This window comes from Aulostomus chinensis, chromosome 24 (genome assembly GCF_037954235.1).
Source record: "Aulostomus chinensis isolate RoL2024-O1b breed Wild chromosome 24, RoL_Achi_v1.0, whole genome shotgun sequence".
NCBI lineage: Eukaryota > Metazoa > Chordata > Actinopteri > Syngnathiformes > Aulostomidae > Aulostomus > Aulostomus chinensis.
Window position 1 is genome coordinate 6422850 of NC_141343.1, and position 20548 is coordinate 6443397.

A 20548-nucleotide genomic window follows, 5' to 3' on the forward strand; every position below is an offset into this window, starting at 1 on the left:
ACTATATTTACAGGACACATAAGATGGAGTCCCAAGGTATGTGTCCTAAACCTGCAGTAACACTTTTTGGCCACTTGGGGCCAGCATAAACAAGCTGCGTACGCAAAGATGGCATTCTTTCAACTTTCAGTTGTATTACTTTTATTCACATAATCTCATTTCATTCTATTGAGATAGTGGCAAGTGTCATTAGCTAATGTAATGCTAACTAGCTAATACGCAAACGATACAGCAATTGTAGCTAATGTTACATGGTGGACAATTCAAGTATAACAATTATATCAAGATGACTTGATGAGCGTGTTGAAGTACGCAAACAAGGTGCTAAAGCTAGTTTGCGCTCATATTTAGTCAAATCAAACAAATAATCTCAGAATGTTCAGACAAAGTAGCTCGAAGTTATATTAGCTAAAGTTTTTGCAGCATATTCATAGACCAGGGGTGTAACAGGGGAATGAGGCAATTGCCAGGCGTTCAAACGAAATGCACCATTAGTTACAGTAATGCTAACTTGCTAATGATTCGGCAAAAGTAGCTAATTTCATAAGGTGAATTTAATGAAGGGGGTGAGTTAAAAGTTCTCTACGGTCAAAATGTGCATGTTGAAAGTTGTCAAAGCCACTGAGGGGTATTGGTTGTATGATGCCATTTGGCAAAAAAAACAAACAAACAAAAAAAAAACACATTTTCCACCACAAAGACAATGTGTTTAAGCTAGTTTCAGCTTATATTTGGTCACATTAGACAAATTATTTAATTTCACTCCAATGAAATAGTTCCAAGTGGTGTCAGCTAACACTCTTGCTAGCTTACCATTAGTCAAATGGGGTAACATGAGGTAAGATGCCATTGCCAGGCATCCAAATGAAACACACCATTAGCTTATGTAATTTCATTTAGCCTTTATTTAACCAGGTAAGAAACCCATTGAGATTGGGATCTCTTTCACAAGGGTGACCTGGCCAAGAGGTCAGCAGCACATGCCAAAGGAACAGTTTTAGTAAGCGATAGTATAAATTAACAACATAGCATTTTCCGTAAAAAAAGAAGCTCTTTTTCCTAATTCAGTTCTTACCTGAGGAACAGTTAGAACAAGTGTAGTACAAGAGGCACAGTGGCTGCTTGTTCTCTGCAACATAAATAAGGTGGAATCAAGCATAAAAGAGCCTCATAAATCAGGGTCAGCCAATGTGCGTATCTGAGTGCACTCAAAGGAGGCAAGTTCGATCTCATATACAGTTCACAGTGGTGGGTGAGACGACCTCAGCCAGTGACAAATCTCAGTGCCCGATGAAAAACAGTGACCAAGGACTTGAGACTTGTCGTCTGCATAAAAAGGATACAAAGTATTTTACGTGTTATTACAGAGATTGTTTATATTGATTGAAAATTGAATGGGTCCCAGCACTGAACCTTGGGGCACCCCTTTGGTAATGTCCAGAAAAGAAGAGGTAGTTTCAGCTACCTGAACATGTTGTGTTCTGTTGGATCGATAGCTGGCAAACCAGGCAGCTGCATGCTTAGATACGCAGTGTGATTAAGGCTTGTGTCAGCAGGCTGTGGTCGACTGTGTCAAACGCTTTTGACAGATCGATAAAAAGAGCGACACAATATTTTTTGCTGTCCAGAGCCTCAAGCAAATCATTTAGGACCTTCAGCGTAGCTGTAATAATGGGGATAAAATATGATTTGATTCTAAAAATTCCTTTAGTTGGTCACTGATGATCCCCTCAAACAATTGAGTTAAAATACACAGTTTAGAAACTGGTCTGTAATTGTTTACATGTGTGGGCTCACCCCCTTTTGACAGGAGGGGAGCAAAGGCCGGCTTCCAGATTTTAGGAATTTTATTGTTGGTAAGACTAAAGTTAAAAATATGAGAGAGGGGCTCAGCAATAAAATCAGCAGCCAACTTTAAAAGTTACATTTTATCAGGTCCCGCTGCATTACTTGTGTCCAGCCTCTTAAGCGCATTGTTTACCCCAGCGACAGACACAGATGTGAACTCAAACGGGTGAATGATGGGTCCATTCATAGCCTGCGGGGTCAAGGGAGCGTTAAGACTCGCCAGACCAGCATTGGTCAGTTCAGGGTTTAGCGACTCATACAGAGGTCCAGCAGAAATAAAACGATCATTAAAATAATTTAGTATGTCTGTCTTATCAGACAGTGTTGAGTCATTAAAGAACTTGGCAGGTCATTAGCTGTCACGTGATTTGAAGGTGATTTTAATGCTAACTTAACAATAACAATAAAGCAAGCATAGTGAATGTTGTATGGTGAATTTAATCACTGGGTAGCTCAGATGTTAGCTGTGGTTAAAAAACAATAAAACATAAATGGATGTGCATGTTTAAAGTTATTAGCGAAGGGTTGAAGGAAGTACGATGCCATTCAGCGACAAAATGAAACGCATTCACAGACAACATATTCAGTCACATTAGACACATTGTGTGATTTCATTACAGTGAATTAGCTCCATGTCTTGTCAGCTAACATTTTTGCTAGCTTCCCGTGAGTCAAGGGGTGTAGCGGAGGTTTGACGCCATCGCCTGACATCCACATGAAATGCATCATTTCATTTAATAACATTACAGATTTCTGGTGGTTCAGGTTGGTACGCAACCCAATAAACTATGTAGGTCAAGACATTTTTAGACTATAGAATAGCATCAATTGTGGCTGCCTAATAATGACTATAATTCCGATAGTCACCCCCAGGTTTGATCTGCTTTTTTGGTCTAAATCTGGGCTTTTCCTGGCACGAACATACAGCACATAAACCTTGATGTTTTTTTTCTGTTCACATCTGTTTATCTACTCATACTAAACAGATGGTGGTGTTTCCATTAGTAAATCGCACAAATAGCTGTTGGGAAGCATCTTTTTAGACACCGATGAGCATGTAGGGGGATTTGTGTTTTTCGTGCTACATTTTTCAGTAATTGCAACATAGGAAATGTTGTGAATACTGCAATTTCCTAAGTATTTCCTCTATGGTTCCTAGAAAGAAGCATGAGACTCAGAGAAATTACCTTCATGGAATTAAACATCAGTGCATTTTTTTTTGAGTTGTTCTGTCAATTGTTTGTTTGACAGGAGGTTAAAAGTCACTTTACATGTTCTGTTGTACTCTCCAGGCCATTGGTTGCCACCCTGGAATAAAAATGAGGCAGAAAAATAGTCAATAATTCATTGGGGGAAATTAGAGGAAAGTCTGACCTGAGAATGACTTTCTGTTTCAGAAATATTTTTATGAACCCTCTCACTACCATTAGCTTGCGACCCATTACAGAGGTCCCAACCTCAGATTGAGAACCAGCGCTCACTTCAATTTGCCTTCATTTTGTGCAGACATGTGACGACGCTTTCCAGGAAATTATTAGGAGTCTTTAGTCCTGTATTTTCTTCTTCTCCCAGCAACCCGACGAGACTTTTGTTTTCCAGTAGTCATGGCGATTGCCATCGCGGTTGAGGAGACCGTGCAATCTTGGAGAAACGACCATAGAAGTGACATCTCTTGACTTAATTTCTACTAATAACTCTTGCTAACTCGTGCTAATATGTCTGTTTTGGAGGTTTTGCTCCGTTTATCCGCCAAACGTCTGCTCTCATTGTCTTGTAGGTCACTGAGATGCATACAGATGAGATCTCTGCTGGCTTTTGGTCCGTTTTTCTCGCTTTTTTTCTTCTTCTTTTTTTTTTTTCATGCTGAACTCATACAGTCTGGCTTGGGCGGGTGCAGGAACAACCATCAGTCTCAGCATTTCTTCTCCATGCCAGGCAGGAAGTGGCCAGGACAGCTGCTTGCAATTCAACCTGAGACTTTGTTTGGGTGACCTACATTATGGCACATTTTAGAGTTTCTACTGTAAGCTTTCTTTTCTTTTTTATGTTTTGGATTTATCTCATACGGTAGAAAAAAACCCCTTAAAAACCTTTTTTTTTTAAACAAATTAAAATAATAATTAAAAACCCAACGGGAGGAAAAAAAACAAACCAGTTTGACGGCAACAAATGTGAAGCAAACAAAAGGTTAAGGAGGAGGAGGCCGTGTGTTTTGTTGCAGTGGAAGATAATTGCAGCCTGCAGCGCCAGCTCACACAAGTCACACAGTTCAAAATGGTGACCTGCGCTGCTCCGCCGCGGCTGATCCCAGATCTGGAGGAGAGGGTCGACCCCTAAACAACTCTTGTTTTGCAGGTGTCAGGTGAAGGGAGTTTTTGCAGGTCAGGAAGTGGCCTTGCTGAATCAGACCCTCCTCAAACCCTGAGACTCCACCGCGGCCCCCAGTTCCCGTTTACACCCGCCAGGAAACCCTCCCTGCTTCTGGTCTGAAACCCGTCAGCTAATCCTAAACCACATCTGATCTTCACCCGTCCCTCCATCCACGACCTCACCGAACGTCCTCTAAAACCCCCACCTCTCTCTCTCTCCCTCCCTCTATCCATCCATCCCTCCCTTCCTCCCTCCATCGCTGACTTCTGCACAATAAGCAACATCTGGTTCTCATTTCCCCAAAACCAAAACAACACGAGGAGGGGTGGACAGGAGAGATGAGGGGGGGGGGGGGTCAGAGAAGGCAAGATGAGAAAAGACAGTGAGTCAGGACAGACGGGGGTCTCACTCTCGGGGGTCTTTGAAGGTCCAGGTGTACGTGTGATACACAACTTCCTATGTGTGTTTAACACCGTCTGATGTCCCCCCGCATGATTGTGACCCAACAAATAGTCAGCTCCTTTTGGTCAACTGGATAAAAAAAAAGAAGGAAAAAAGTAAGGAATGAGGAGTCGGGGGTTGGTGGGTGGAGGGGTAGGGGAGAGAGAGAGAGAGAGAGAGAGAGAAAGAAAAGAATCTGCAACTCAGCGGCGAGCAGCTCTAATTAAAGTGTGGCTTTGCTGAAGTCTGCAGCAGGATGGAGGGAGAGAGAGAGAGAGAGAGAGAGAGTAGAAGGCAAGACGAGGAGAGGAGAGGCTTACCTCACTTTGTAAACACTCTGTTTGAGAAGTCACACCAGATTAGCGCTGACTAAACTAAAGAACAGCTGGACGGCGTTCCTCCATCACTGAAAATCCTCATTCTGCCACTTTAATTTCTTTTCTTTCTTTCTTTTTTTTTTAAATTTAAGATGCAGCAGAGGTCAAGTGCTTCTGCAGCCTGATCAGGATTTAGCCGGTCTAGCGTTCCAGCTGATATCTGTGGGATGAAAAACTTGGCTGCAGGGAGTTAAATCATCTTTCCAGACAGTAGACGGGCTCATTCAGATCTCCAGCGGCAAAAAACAAACAAACAAAAAAACCCAACAACAACAGCAAAAATAACTAAACCCCGTCTTGAGTCGAAACGTTGCATTCCTTCCCCGTCCACAAACATCTTACGGTGCTTCTTTTTTAACTTTGGTTGCTAAAATGTGTGAGCCTTTTTTTTTTTTTTGTCTTTCTAGTGGCGGGGTCTCCTCCTCTTCCTCTTCCTCTTCCTCCTACCTGAGACGGTTTGATTTCAGCCGCTGAACCGAGCAATACTTTATTGACGTGTTCGAAAACGATTCAGGGCACAAGTTTGAAAAAAGAAAAAAGAAGTCATTTCAGACATTTGGATGCAGAGTTTTCTACACAAGTTCTACTTTGAGGTCTGTTTTCAAGATTTCCCAGCGCCCGACAGCTGCCGGTCCTCTGGAAAAAAAGACTTTTAGCAACAACAACAACAAAAAAGAAAGAATTTGTCAAAGTTTCTTGATTGTCTTGGTTTTATTTTTGACCGTTTTTGTGCCATTTGAGAGGCCCAAAAAAAAAGGGTTGAATTTTGTGACAAATCTGTGTAAAAAAACGAATTACTGCAACTACTACTGCTGTTACTGCGTGTACTACCTCTAGATGATGTCACTACGCTGATGTTTCACTGAATTTTTTTGGGAGGGTTTATATTTATGCTTCCAAGCAACATCTATGTGGGGAGAACAGATAGAAAATGAGTTCGTAACGTCACGAATGACACAATAAATGTTCATTAACTTGCACGGTCACCCCCCCCCCCCCATAGATAAATCTGATCAATCTGATTGAATCTAATCAATCCAGTTTAATTAGTAAGTATGATCAATCCAATTTGATCTCGCAAATCTAACAAACCCAATTGAATCTAATGAAACGAAGACCCTGAGGTGATGTCACTGCTCATGAAAACGGCCGCCATAATGCACAGCTTGTATTGATAACTTTACACTCAGGTGGTCTCCACCTTGCGTGGTGGGTTTCAGGGAACGCCGCCAGATGACAGCCCCCCGCTTCTGAATCAGTGTCGTTCAGCTCTGCCCCTCCTATGCCAGGAGACCTGAACCAGACAAAATGGCGTTTGGAGCTTTCATGATAAACTTGACAGGAGAAATGCTGCATTCTAGTGGAGGCGGGAGGACATTAACCCAATGAAAGGCTTCTGAGTCTGACCAGAGAATAAATCCCAATCTCTTTATTGTGGAATTTATACATGTATAAAAAAAAAAAAACCTCTAACGGGTGAGAATGACAGAAATTCTAATTATAAATACATCTGAAAGGCTGCGGGACAACGCCGACGGCTCGCTGGTCCTACTTCTTCAGGAGAAGCCGCCCTTTAGGTTTGAGTAGCAGAGACTTCCTGTGCTCCTCCAATTTTCTGGCTTCCTCCTGTTTCTCTCGCCACATCTCCAAGCCTCTGTCAACCTCCGAGTTCAGCATCACGATACGCCTCTGAGACGAGAGGCAGCGTGGAGGGTTAGACAAGAGGGCGGACGCCACAGTGGAGTGTCGGGGACCAGGGATGAAAAAAAAGAAGAAAAAGAAAAGGAGAGATGGATGATTTCTTTGTCCCCCACTATGCACTTAGAAAAAAAAAAAGTTAAAATGTGGAGGATGAAGTCAGAGTGCTGATACATTCACTGACAGTAAAAAACTAACGATGACTCAGCTAATTCTTTACATTCGTCACAAGGTCTGAGTCCAGCTCTCCACCATGGAACCCTGGTTCCAAGCCCACCGTAACCTTTGACATGACTCTGATGTATCGATCACTTCATGAATTTTGGAGGGAAACAAAAACACAACAAATCAAACTTTTTCTCTGCTCCAAGCTTGCTACCAATCATTGCACGAAGCTAACGAGTTGATAAGTGTATAGTTCACAAGTAATGAGTCATGATACCATACGGATCACGATACTTGAGTTGTGATGCGATAAGTATCCTGATACTTGCGTTACAACAGACAAGTATCAGGATACTTGACAGCACGGTGCTGCAGTGGTCAGCACTGTCCCCTCACAGGACAGGATCCTTCTGTGTGGAGTCTCCATGTTCTCCTGTTCCTGTGTGGGTTCTCTCTGGTACTCCAGCTTCCTCCCACAGTCCAAAGACATCAAGAGGGGACGAGGCTGATTGATTCTCTAAATTGACCGTAGGTGTGGCTGTGAGTGTGAATGGTTGTCTGTCTCTGTGTGTTGGCCCTGTGATGGACTGGTGACCTGTCCAGGGTGAACCCCACCTCTCCCCTGAAGGCTGCTGGGATAGGCTCCACCCCCCCCCCCACCCTTAACAGGATAAACAGTAGAAAATGGATGGATGGAAATGGATCCTGATACTTGCATCACATCACGAAGTATCGTGACATAATGATATACTGCAATATTACAGAGTTCACTGAAGAATTAAGAGTAGAGCTGAAACTTCAAGTTGCTGTACAAGTACATCAGATGTCAAACACCCTCTTTGCTTTCAGTTTCCAGGAGTTTCAAGTTTCTCCGCCATGTTGGCTTCTGACAGGCCCGACCTTGTCTGACTCACTCACTACTACGGGAAATGCAGCGCAGAGTAGTTAAAGTACTGCGACACCTACCGCCGGGGCTGTATTATAGTTACAATCAGTCTAAAACATGAATAATGATTTGAAAGAAAAGAAACCAAAGTGAAGGGCTCGTGGGAAAAAAGCCTCAGGATACATCGCCACAGCAGTACTTCTCCCCACCTCCAATAAATACTTCACGATACCCACCGCTACAACTTCTCTCTCCTGCTTCCGCCTCAACGATCCCTTCATCGGAGGAGCTGGTCTCCCATCTACAAACACACAAGAACACATCAACACACATTCGAATGCAAGCTGCCGGAAAATGTGCGACATGTGCATTTCTTCTTCTTCTTCTTTTTTTTTTTTATTAGAGTAACTGTACTGCTTCTAGAGCTACTAAATGTACAAAATGCAAAAGTTAAGAACTTCAAGTAATTGACGTGTTGATATTATTTATTACGACAGCTCTCACCTTTAACATTAGAACTTTCCACTTAAAGAATATGCTAAAATTGAGCCTTAAACACATCCTGGTAATGTTAGCTTCAAACTATGATTCTAGGGGGGGGGGGGGGAGAGAGAGAAAAAAACCTGCAAAAGACCAATCAGGTCGATCAGTCAGAGGTCCATATTCCGAGCCACTTCGAGCCAGCCCGTGTCTGCAGAAATGTCAGGAAATAAATGCATTCCGTCATTTTTTTTTTTTACAGTAAAATATTTTAATATTGCCATGTATATAATATGATTTTGATTGTGAATCTTTTTTTTCTCTTTTTTTTTTTAAAAGAATTTTCACTTAATCGGAAATCGGAGATTAAGATGTCTTCTCCAGGGCTGAAGACAAGAAACTTCAATAATCAGCAACAACACAAACAATAATATAATTACGGAGAAATGACGTGAAATACAAAATAAATCCAAGTTTTCACTGTCCAGTTACTTTTCAATGTTTGCCACGGGTTTGAACCGCAGCACCTCACATGTATGGTATTTGGGGGACTGATACGACGGTGTAAAAAACACTAATTCGATAAAACATGGACACACACAAGAGTATAACAGATACACAATCAACTAATGCAATCAAATCACCATGACCTTACTGCTCAAGGCTAGACTTTGACATTTAAATTTGAGTAAGTATCGAAGTGTCAGGCAACGAGGCCCAGTTCGCACTTACTCAAACTGGAGATGTTTATTTGAGGAGAAAAACATTGCTTTCTTGTTTGTTTGTTTTTATTATTGAGTAAACAGGTAACAAGTCCAACGTAAACTCACTGTAGCCTCCACTTTTGTCCACCTTGTGCTCCGCACGTTGTGCCGAAGTGTCTGCTGGAGAGTCGCAACGCTGCAAAAACACAAAACGACGAAAAGAATAAGCCTCACAGTTTGGACCCGCTAGCGCTGCTAGCATTCGCCTTGCTAGCTTAGCGGGTCTGTGTTTGATATTCGCGGTAAAAGAGTTGAACCTGAGGCAGCGGCTGGAGGCGGCAGATATTAGCAGCGAAGAAACTCGTTTTTATAACGTCAACAAGTACAACAACGAGGCATTTCAAGTCAATAACCTCTGTCTCACCTGAGCAGCACAACGTCCTGACGGGCGCCGCCATGTTGCCTGCACCCCTCCGCGTTAGCCAGCAGGGGGTAATAACGAGTTGTTCAGAGACGGAAGTGTGGGTTTTTTGTGCTTTAAAACTAAAATAATAATAATAATAATAATAATAATAATAATAATAATAATAATAATAATAATAATAATAATAATAATAATAATAATAATAATAATGCGAGAACAAGGTGCGATTTCTTTCTCCACGTTTGGTTTCTCTGAATATCATTGCACTCATCAATTCTATGGAGCGTTGCATTAAACGTCGACCAAAACAAAACATGGTCAAATAATATCTGATTAATACATTCAACATAAATACATGATACTCAAAACAAGTGTAGCACGTCTGACTTTTAATAATCCCTTTAAATGACAGGACAGAACACGTAAATAACATGATTTTGAACCAGTTTTGGGATCAATAAAGTAGATTTATATTTCTAACTGTCTGCCTATCTATATATGTATCTGTCTATCTATACATGTATGTATCTATCTACCTATTCAATTTATTGTGCAATAAAACCGAGTATTTTTGCATTCTTTCCACCAGTTGCTAAATTGCCAACTGTTATTCCTTGATTTTTACGATTTAATCCTCATAATCTGTCCTCTCAGATTGAGGGTTGATAATCTGCATGTAAACGCTTTGATTAAACAAAAACAAACAGACAAACACACAAAACACATGGGCTAACACTACACACACACACGTGTTAGGTTAAAGATGACGTGACTGGCGTGACGTGTCGAACATGACGTGTCCATTTCGTAGTATCTGAGTTATTATGGCTTGGAAGGCCGCTCTTCACGCTCCAGAGCTTCGACACTCAGCTCCCAAGAATTCCTCGGTTAGCTTTTCAGACGACTTCCCACTCGCAGCCGCTGACTGATGCTACTGCAGCGGCAGCGGGGACTCTGGCGAGCCGCGGGGGCCGTTCGGAGAGGGGCTCCGGGGCAGGTAGAGAGCCGCCAGGAGCCCAGCACGACACTAATTTATCGGTCCCTCCTGTTTGAGGGCCGTTAAATGACACAATAACCGCCACTAAAGTGCCGGAACCGGCATTGACTGATGTTGGCCAGTCCCGAAATAGTAGCGGGATGTTTGCTCTGTCTCATCCTTGGAGAACCCAGACACGGCGAAAGAATCCACCAGCCGCTCCACTCAGCCGTCTCCCTCCGCGCATTCCACAGGCTGGTGGTTCAATAAAGTAGTTCTCCACGCACTTTTAACGGGTTTTGTTGTAATAACACGATCAGACGCGTTTAAAGACAACCCAGGAGACATGTGCTCATGTTATTAATTGAAACAGCAATAATAAAACACAGAACTAGGTTACTATCCAAGCAAACCTGCATTAAATTAAAAAACAAACAAAAAACGAAGGCTATTAACAGGAAACTGGATCAAAAATACAAATATGGACATCAGTTCTCTATCGGGGCTGCAAAAATGTGACGCAAAGGCCAAGTTTAGGCTGCCGTAAAGTTTGATTTGGCTCAGCAGGACGTAAATGACATCATAATAACAGACCTGATAATAATACAAATTGGTAAATAAATACACAATATCTATGGTTTTACTGTTCTGTCACGTGGTAAAACTGTTCTTTAAACTTGTAGGATCTCTTATGATTGGTCTTTACAATCCGATCAGAAATCAAAACATGTAGAGGCAGAAAGAGAATCTTCTCACTGTGTTTTAACAGTACAATGTTTGCTCATTACTCATGTTCAGTTTTGCAAATATATGCCAGTTAAATGTTTATATACACCGGTCCCGGAGGATTTGTGGTTATTTTATGGTTCCCAACAAGTATTTCTGTGTTAGCTGTCCTTAAATTCATTAAACACCTGAAGCTTTGTCATTCACATTCATAACCTTTTTTTTTTTTAAATTAAGTTGATTTCTTTCTACTTTGGTAAATAAATGGTCAAAAATCATGCGTGAACCCCTCCTGAGCACTCACCACCACCACAAAACCACTTCCTCTCTTTATTCCATGTAACCCATACGTCTTAATGTCATAAAAGGCACAAAAACAAGTTGAAAAAGATGTAAGGAACCAAAGTTTGTTGGGAAAAAAGAGCTTAGAAACAGGAAGTACCCTGAAATAACACAGAATTTCTGGAGTTTTGTGCTTGTTTTGTTGTTTTTCTTGTCTTAAACCAGCCAAATCTTCCTCTTGCATTTTTTATTTGTCTTTCAGTCAGACGTATTTACATGTAAATACCCCCCCCCCTTGAACAAAAACATTTAAAGATATTGAAGACCGTTTACAACTTCGCGAATTGAATAAATGTCCGTTATAGAGGGTAATCTCAACATTTTGACCCTAATGATTGCAATAATTGGCATTTTAAGTAAAAAATAAAATAAAATACGGAAGGCGAATGAAGTATTAGTATTGTAGAAGGTGTACTAGTACAGCTTAGTAACTTTCTACTGGACTTCTTGGCTGAGCGGGCACATCCAGCGAAGGAGGCGTATGAATGACTAAACAGTCATGGCCGGAGCCAGGAAAGGTGTTCCGGCCCGCTGGGGGAAATAAGCCGCCGCTCACTGATAAAGGAACAGAGGCAAGAGTCAAGCTAGGCGGAAGCAGCACGCCTTCCGCCTTCAAAATAAAACAAAGGGCTCGCTCGACGTCGAATCGTTACAAAGCACGACGTCACACGGGCGTCGTTAACTTCGAGTCTGGTTGTGAACTCAAAACATCGAGATGAAATCGTGTGCGAAGCGGCGCTAAGAGTACGACACGGATGATGTGAAGTTTGTTGAAAGGCAGCGGTTGCCCCCCGGCTGAGCTTATTTTGACAAGACGCAACCGGAGGTAGCTCTTTTTTGTTGTCGCAAGCCGACGTTGTTGTAAAAAAAAAAAAGAAAAAGAGGGGGGGAGGTAAGTAATTATTTAGGGGAAGAAAGAAAGAAACAAAGTTGTCGACCGTGCTATACACACGGGGAGGGATTTTATTTATCCTCGGCGACTCGTTCGGTCCGGCACGGCTCGGCTGAGGTGGAAGTGTAACGGAACACGGGTTTCCTGGGTTTCCTGCCGTCTCTCCAAACTTCTCCGCTACTATTTCAGCCAGACGGGATTTTGAAAATGATAAAAGCAGCCGAGCTCTGGCGGATGGACGGACGGACGGAGGAGTTAAGCTTCTGTAGCTTCAGCTAACTTGCTAATTTAACTTTTTCTTTTCCTTTTTTTTTTCTCCTCCTCCCCCTCCACCACCCCGAGCACGTTTTCTCCTGAGATGAATGGCAGAAGTGGACTAATGTTATCTGTACATAAACGGATTACTTTTCTTATCTACACTGGACCCACATGAAGTAACCTGCATCCTGCATATATAAATATATATTTGAGAAAGGAGAAGGAGAGAGAGAGAAAGAAGAGAAAAACGAAGAAGAACACTGGATAACCGAGATCAAGCTCATTAAAGTTGATCTTACCGAGAAGATGCAGATGTGGAGCCACATGAGGGGCCACAAAGGAGGCCCTCCACGACCATAGGTCACACACAAGTGTCCTGGATATGTATGTTTGTCTCATTTCATTTCTGGATGAACGGTTTAGTTCATTAATTTAATGGATTCTGCAGCTACCTGCGCCTGTGGGTTCTCCACATGATGGCAAACCAGAGGACTTGAGTCATGGAATGAAACCTCTTCTTATTTATCTGTAATTGTATTTATTGTGTGTGTGTGCGTGTGTGTGTGTGTGTGTGTGTGTGTGTGTGTACATATATGTGGTTCTTTTTTCCTGCAGTAGTATCAAGGCCAGTTTTAATATTCTGATTATTTGAAAGTAGAGGAAACTGTAGATTTGTTTGTTCTGCTGTACATCTACTCACACTGTATTCATTTATCTGTAACTGACCTGGGATCTGTGAGACTTCAGGATACCCGAGAGCGTCATCATGGACAGGCCCATAAGCAAGTTATTGGAGAAGTTAAAGCTAACGGACTCAGGCAGTGTGAAATTCAACAGCTCAAAGAAAAAACAAGACTCGGCCAACAATTCTAATAACAGTAACGCAAACACTGGCGGTGGCGGTGGTCTGCCACCAGCTCCCAGCTCTGCAGCTGCCTCGCCCTCCAGACCCGGCCAGTTTTCTTTTGCCTCTCCAACCACAAATGATGGCTGTGCCCCAGCGGGCGGAAGAGGAGGAGGAGGAGGGATGGGAATGTCCCCCTCCCAGCTTCTTACCCCGCCACAGACTTCCTCCCAGGTGGGTTCCATACCTTCAGATGGAGAACAAGCCCTCCACCCCTCCACCTTGGCACCACTGAGGCGTCGCTCCCCCCAGCAACGTGTTTCTTGTTACCTTGGCGAAGGGGTGGATTCCCACCTGAGGCGTGAGTCTGGTCTGGGCCCTGAGTGTGATGCTCTGGGAGTGTTTGGGTCGAAGGCGTCCCTGAATCAACGGCGCTACTCCCTGGAGCTACAGCAGCTGGTTAGAAGACAGCAGCTCCTCTCCCAGCCACCCCCCCTCTCTGTCCCCCCACCGTACCCCACCACCACCAGCTATGGATCAGCCTCTAGAGCTGGTGGAGGGGGGCTGGCAGAGACAGGCTACCTCCCTGAGCCTGAGAGGCACAAACGTCTTTCTCTCCAGGAAGCGTTGTTCTACAAACGCCTGAGCACAGGAAGTGAACTATGGGAGAGCACCAGACCCGCATCCCTCTCTCATCCGCCACACCGTCCATCCGATGTGACGGGTGGTGGGGTCGGAGGAGCCTTCTTCTATCCTCCTGGACCAACCCTGAGTCCGTGCTCATCCTTCAGCCTCCAGGAGTCGGTGTTGGTCAGCCCCAGGTCCAGCTTCGCCTCCAGTACAGCCAGTGGCGGTGGCGGAGGAAGCCCTATGGGGAGCCGCTGCAGCAGCAACCGGACCAGCGGCATCAGCCTGGGCTACGACTCTCGCTACTCTGCCTCTGGAGGCCTCCCACCACAGCAGCAGTCTCCCTCCCTGCAGACAGGGGGCTCTGTAGCTGGTTATGGAGCTCCAGGAAGGGCAGGGGTGACCCCTGTTGAGGTCTGGACTCAATACCTGGACGGCGGAATGTGCCCACCTGCCTACGATAGCCGACATTCCTACCCACCCGCGGTGGGAAGTCCGGCTGCAGCGTGCTACCAGGCTGGCCCAGATTGGTGGGAGGAGCAGCAGGCTGGTGTGAGAGGCAAAGAAGCGGGTGTGATGGGAGAGAAGTCCCGCTACTCTGACCTGCCCGGGACCCGTTATCAGGAAGAGCTGACCCGACTCCTCCTGAGGGATGTAGCGCTGGAAGGGGAGGGTCTACTTGAGGGGCTGATGCTGAAAGAGCAGTCTCTGGCTCTGACGGCGCTCTCCAAACCCAGCACGGCGCTCGGGCCTACATCTGCCGGTGGGCCGGCCAAAACTCAGGAGGATCCAGGAGCTGGCAGAGAGGCCGCAGAGAACCGGCAAGAGTTCTTTGGTGAGATCCTTTTTCAAGTGTTTTCGGGCCACACGGTAGAAACAGGTAGCGCAATCAATGTAAAATCACATCCCTAATTTGACCCGGTGCCATCACAGGTCAGGTGCGCCACGCTGGGCCTTGACAATAGAGCACTGGGTCACCCAGCATCCGCCCTCAAGTGTTGCTGTTATTGTCTTCCTGGCTGGCTGGCATCAGATCACAGGTTCCGCTCTAAATGTAAGGGCTGTATGGATGGACGCAGGAATGGATGGACAGATTAATAGTTGAAAGAGTGTGTGGATGGAACCTGCAGGGACATGCAGGGTTGGAGCACAAAAAGGCGTAGCGGAGAGAGAGAGAGAGAGTGAAAGGGAGAGAGAGAGAGAAAAAAAAAAAGTCCCAGAAAACCGATCCAGACAAGTAGATGAGAAAGAAAAAAGGAGTGTGTAAGGAACTGAAAGAGCTTCGCACACCTGTATCCAAAACATCATGCACCTGATGTTGACGTCGCCAATTTGCCACGGCGTGTTGCGCAAACGGGGCTAATGTGGTGAATCTACACGGCCATTAAATTGCAAAATTCTGCTGCGCAAATTACATGGTTCCACATAAATACAGCTCAGACCATTACTGTGAGTCACAGAAGATTAGGGGTGTGTGTGTGTGTGTGTGTGTGTGTGTGTGTGTGTGTGGAAGGGAAAGAGTGTGTTACATTGGCTGGATAAATGTATGTGTGTGTATATTGTTTCTTTGTGGCAGGGTGTGTTTCCCCTAGTGACTTCAGACCACAGTAACGCAATGCAGTGTGTGTCTGCAGTGAGTCATGTGTGTCCCAGTGTGTGTGTGTGTGTGTGCGCGCAACGCTGCCTTGGCGTGTGCAGGGGCGGTGTGCTGTAGCCTGTTTTTCTGCTCAGGTATGTGTGCCCAGAGGGGACATACAATACTGTACTCCTCTCAGCCATTAGCCAGAAAACGGGCTGTGAGGCGTAAAGACAGATGAGCTCAGCTGACACACACACACACACACACACACACACACAATATTTAAGTAAATAAAAAGAAAAAAAAGTGGAAATGAACGTCCACCAAAATCAAGGAACTAGAGTCAGACTCATAAAAAAAAGAAGCAAATACTGATTTTCTTGACATAAAATAAGCGGTTTTGATTCCTCTACTGTGCCATGGACCGGCTGTTTTAGCTGTTATTGTGTTCAGTGAGCTCCGTGCCCTTCCCTCCTATATGTAGAGGTATATTTTAAGACTCCGCTTCGAGCACTCTGGTTTCTGGCTTTGGCACGGACTCATGCCAGTTCCTAAATATCGAAGGGACCGTCCACGAAGAGAACGTAACAGCAGAGTGTAGGAGTGCTCGATTTGTGTGGCACTCCCTTCCTCAGCCACACCAGAATTGGGGGGGGGGGGGGGGTGCAGCGAGACTGTCATAGAGCAGAAACGCGGGCTTGGACCACCACATGTCTATTCCACTTTACGTTTTGTAGCTTGTGCGCTTAATGTGGCGTACGGTCCCCATCAAACTCTAGAGAGCCAGGAAAACTCGGAACTTTTAACAACAGTACCGTCAGTAGCTTTAAAAAAACATCTTTTTTTTGGGACTGAAAATTTTGTGGGGAAAATGGCTGGAAATTTTGATTTCCTCTTGGCCAAGAAGTGAGAAGTAATGAACCATTTTGTTGACTGAAAAAGTCCTACAAACCCAGAGAATGTTTTTATTGGAGCTAAAGTTACGTGTCTTTGGGTCTCATCGCGGATACAAACGATTATCGACATCATTTATAGGTACATTTCAATATTAATTGAGTTTATGTGCTACTGCTAGTGGTACATTCCAACCATGCCAATGCTATCATGATTCAGCAGCTTTTAAAGTAACTTTTGATACATCTTTTTTGCACTACGGATAACAATGCTAAGCTAGCACGTGACTGAGTTTGCTGTATCATATTAGCTTTCGTAGTTGGAAGGGTATTAGCCCCACTTAATGGTCAGTTAGCAAGGTAACGCTACATTGGCTTCTGAGATTTGCAACGATTTCATTTGCTTTAAATAACCTAGTACGACCAAACCGAATGTGACTGAAAGTTGATTACCTCTTCTGTGATTATAATTGCACAGTTATGAAGGGAAAAAAAAGCCCAATAATTCCCTCATGTCATTAAATTCCATGTTTTATAGAGTGGTGCAGGAATAACAGTCGAGGAAGTTAGCATTGAACACATTCTTGGTTAAGTGCCTGAAATAAGGTCTGTGGTGAACACGAGCTCAAAATATGTGAAAGTTTTATTCATCAGCATAAAATACACAATTACATACCGCATTTGTGAAAGTTTCAAAGGGTTTGTGTCTGAAAAGCAGTGGTTGCTAACAAGTGGATAAGCTATTCTGCGTGGATAGACATTCAACATCACGCTGAAAGGGGAAGGCGCACGCAGCTGGTTGTGGTTGCGTAGAAGTCTTGCGTCCGTTTGGTAGTTCCTGCATTAGCATTAGCATTAGCATCGTACTTAACATCATAAAACGCCTGTTCATGTGAGAAGGTTATCTTGGAGAAGTCTTGGAACTTTTGTTCGCCACCCACTTGTTTTTCCTGCGTTAATCCGAAAAGATCCCGCGGGCCTTCAGTTGAGGGAAACCATGGCAACACCAACTTCCAGGTCGACCTATAAATATAAATCATCCCTGCGGTGCTCCATGAGTGTTCAGTTTTAGGGAGCCCTAATGTCATCAATGACAATACTGTGCCTTCAGAATGGAAACTAATAAAATCTGCATGTAGATAACAATTAAAGGAAGCAGCCAAAGGTAATTCACTGAAGTGTTCCTTGCCCTAGTTGGGGGGGGGGGGGGAGGGTTAAGGCTGAAATTCAAAGGAACAACTTTGTCTCCAGACTCCAGAAGAAAGAATTTTCTCTGGAGGAGCTGCCAAGAAGTCAGATCCGGTGGAGTTTCCCTCCCCCAGACGCCGGGGTGGATGAGCAAACAGGCTGGCATGGGGAGCTGCGTTTTAACGGTGTGAAAATCCCCTAGGTGGTGCGAACGAGAGGCTTTACAAGTGTTGACACTTAGTGTGGAGTTGGATGTCAGACACATCCTCTTGGAATGCAAGCGCTAAGAACCGGTGAGCGATTACTCCTGACTAAATGTGTCTATTGTGTTTTCCCGTCGTGCTAACAGGAACATGCGTGAAGTGTGGGAAAGGCGTGTACGGGGCGGACAACGCTTGCCAGGCTCTGGACAACCTCTATCATACTCGCTGCTTCACCTGTGTGTCCTGTGGTGAGTGACACACACACACACACACACACATGCACACACTTCAAAGAAAACGATGCTTACTTACTATCATTCCTCAATGTCCTGTCCATCCTCCCTGTGCAGGACGCACCCTGAGAAACAAGGACTTCTACAACGTCAACGGCTCTGTGTACTGTAAAGAGGATTACATGGTAGGAGTGAGGCCGAGCTCTGTTTTGTCACCAGACCAAATCCCTCAATCGATTCTCCTCCTTAATCATATTCTTTGTTTTTAATTACAGTTCTCTGGATTCCAGGCCGCTGCCGAGAAGTGCAGCGTGTGCGGCCATCTTATCCTTGAGCAGGTAAGGTGGGAGTATGTGAGGAAGACGAATACACTTTAAAAAAAGGCACTCAAAGGGAGCTCATGCCACTGAATGCCCTTAAATAGACATTTCCCAGGAAGTTTTTCCAAAAAAGCCCCCTTGAGAAAACAGTTTTGCTTGGGATTCTTCTTCTTCTTCTTCTTTTTTTTTTTGCTGGGTCCTCTTGGTTCCCACCAGCAGATCTTAAGTGGAATGTTTGCCTTTGGTTTTCAACAAACAAAGATTTGTGGTGATTAGCTTCAAGCTTTTATTTATTTATTTATTTAAAAAAAAAAAGATGTCTGAGAGCCACAGAGCTCCGCAGCAATTTTTATACACCAGAAAGGGTATGTAAACATATAGCTGTAGCTAACCTACTGTAAGAAATTATTTAAGAAAAATTAAGGTAAAAAAACAAACAAAAACCTTGTATTTCAGATAGCAAGAATAAAGGGGCTAATAAAACACTACATAATGCATTAAGCTGCCTGTTGTACCAGCAGTAAGAAGCAAAATGGACAGTATTGGGCGCTTTAAGCCTGTCGATGCTAGCATGTGATGCTAAGCAGGTAAACCTTGCTAGGTCATCACCGAAAGCTATCGTACAACTTAGGTCGCCGGAAATGTGCTCTGAGTTGCCGTAATCTTCTCATAAATTAAAAATTCTCGATGCAGACGAGCGTGAACCGAATTTCGGAGTCCCCAAGGTTCATCCTCTGGGAACCACGGTTGATTTTTTTTCCTTCTCTTACTTGCATCTTCAATCCCCTCTACCAATGTTGGCCGTGCTGTCTCAGATCCTGCAGGCCCTCGGGAACTCGTACCATCCCGGCTGCTTCCGCTGCGTGGTGTGCGCCAAGGCTCTGGACGGGGTTCCGTTCACCGTGGACCAACACAGCAACATTTACTGCGTCGCCGACTACAACAAGTATGAAAACCCCGGACAGATGGAACCACTTCGAGTACTTTTTCATGTCAGCGGCGTCAACATCTGAGTCACTCGCAGGGCTGACTCAGCTGTTTTAGTGCTCCTGGTTTCTGAATCAAACGTTTGTGTCATTTTGCAGGACTTTTGCTCCAAAGTGTGCTGCCTGTTTACAACCCATCTTACCTACTGAGGTGAGTAGTCGGGGTCTGGGCGTTTGTCTCGGTGTTTTGTAGGCAACGGGGTTTCCCAAAGCAGACGTACTGGCGAGTGTAGCAGAAGTCCCTCTAGATTAAAAGTGAAAAGTTAAGTAGTGTGGAGTCTGTTTTCTGGGTCTGGTGATTCACACACGGGAGCTTAGAAACACTCTAATTAGCATGGCTGCTACTGTGGTCTGATGTCTTCATGTGGTCTCGTGTCCCAGGGTAGCGAGGAGATCCTCAGGGTCGTGTCTATGAACAAGGACTACCACTTTGAGTGTTACCACTGTGAGGTGAGACAAAGCTTTAATTTTCCCTCATAAAAACCTATCATTCAGGAAATTTCTTATGACCTCACTTCCTGTGCTTACCTGCTCCTTCCCTCCCCCAGGAGTGTGGCAAGCAGCTCTCGGATAAGCCCGGCTCGCAGTGCTTCCCCCTGGACTCTCATCTCCTCTGCCACGCCTGTCACATGAGCAGAGTGTGCGCCACACACAACATTCCCCCGCACAACACACACTGATTTAAAAAAATAAAATAAAAAAATGCTGGCCTGTGCTTCGTCGTTCTCAAAATGAAAACTGCTGATAATGAGACATCGCCACTGATTCACTTGTTCAGACGCCGCCTGCTGTACTTCCTGTACTATTACTGTATCATAGCTATGAGGGAACGGGAAAGAAACTACTGCTTTGTAAACTCTCGGCCCCAGCGTGGCTACTGTTTGCTGTAGAAGAACAAGGGATCTCGCTAAAACTTTTTTTTTGTACATAGTTAGCAAACATTTTGCACTTAAATTTAACTTTACTGTAAGATTTGTAACCTGTACAATTTGGGGACAAAATTACTGTAATTTCTGTATGCTGTAATAAATATTTTTCATTTGTGTTCTGACTTTTTTTAAATTTTTTTTTAAAGAGATCTTGATTTA

At 44.2% G+C, this 20548-nt stretch overlaps 2 protein-coding genes and 1 long non-coding RNA gene across 4 annotated transcripts; 1 reads left to right on the forward strand and 2 right to left on the reverse strand.

Moving 5' to 3' along the window:
* Positions 1–1105: 1105 nt before the first annotated feature.
* Positions 1106–5598, reverse strand: LOC147238519 (uncharacterized). The gene is made up of 3 exons (XR_015111906.1): positions 4980–5598; positions 4628–4749; positions 1106–3156 (listed from the first exon to the last, which is right to left on the reverse strand). It is a non-coding gene; the product is annotated as an uncharacterized LOC147238519 (long non-coding RNA).
* An 839-nt stretch (positions 5599–6437) lies between these two features.
* mrpl52 (mitochondrial ribosomal protein L52) lies at positions 6438–9472 on the reverse strand. The gene is made up of 5 exons (XM_086197260.1): positions 9394–9472; positions 9096–9165; positions 8409–8476; positions 8022–8086; positions 6438–6725 (listed from the first exon to the last, which is right to left on the reverse strand). The coding sequence occupies exons 1-5, from the start codon at positions 9425–9427 to the stop codon at positions 6585–6587; spliced, it is 378 nt and encodes a 125-aa protein (XP_086053386.1). The 5' UTR covers positions 9428–9472; the 3' UTR covers positions 6438–6584.
* Positions 9473–12283: 2811 nt separating this feature from the next.
* On the forward strand, positions 12284–20504 carry ajuba (ajuba LIM protein). 2 transcript variants are annotated; one of them, XM_086196673.1, is made up of 9 exons: positions 12284–12971; positions 13335–14893; positions 18068–18169; positions 18272–18339; positions 18430–18492; positions 19290–19420; positions 19560–19611; positions 19842–19910; positions 20009–20504. In XM_086196673.1, coding segments are annotated over exons 1-9 (2178 nt in total). In that variant the 5' UTR covers positions 12284–12969; the 3' UTR covers positions 20141–20504. The 2 variants fall into 2 exon arrangements, with proteins under 2 accessions (XP_086052799.1, XP_086052800.1); XM_086196674.1 differs by having other exon boundaries at positions 12284–14893.
* Positions 20505–20548: the final 44 nt, after the last annotated feature.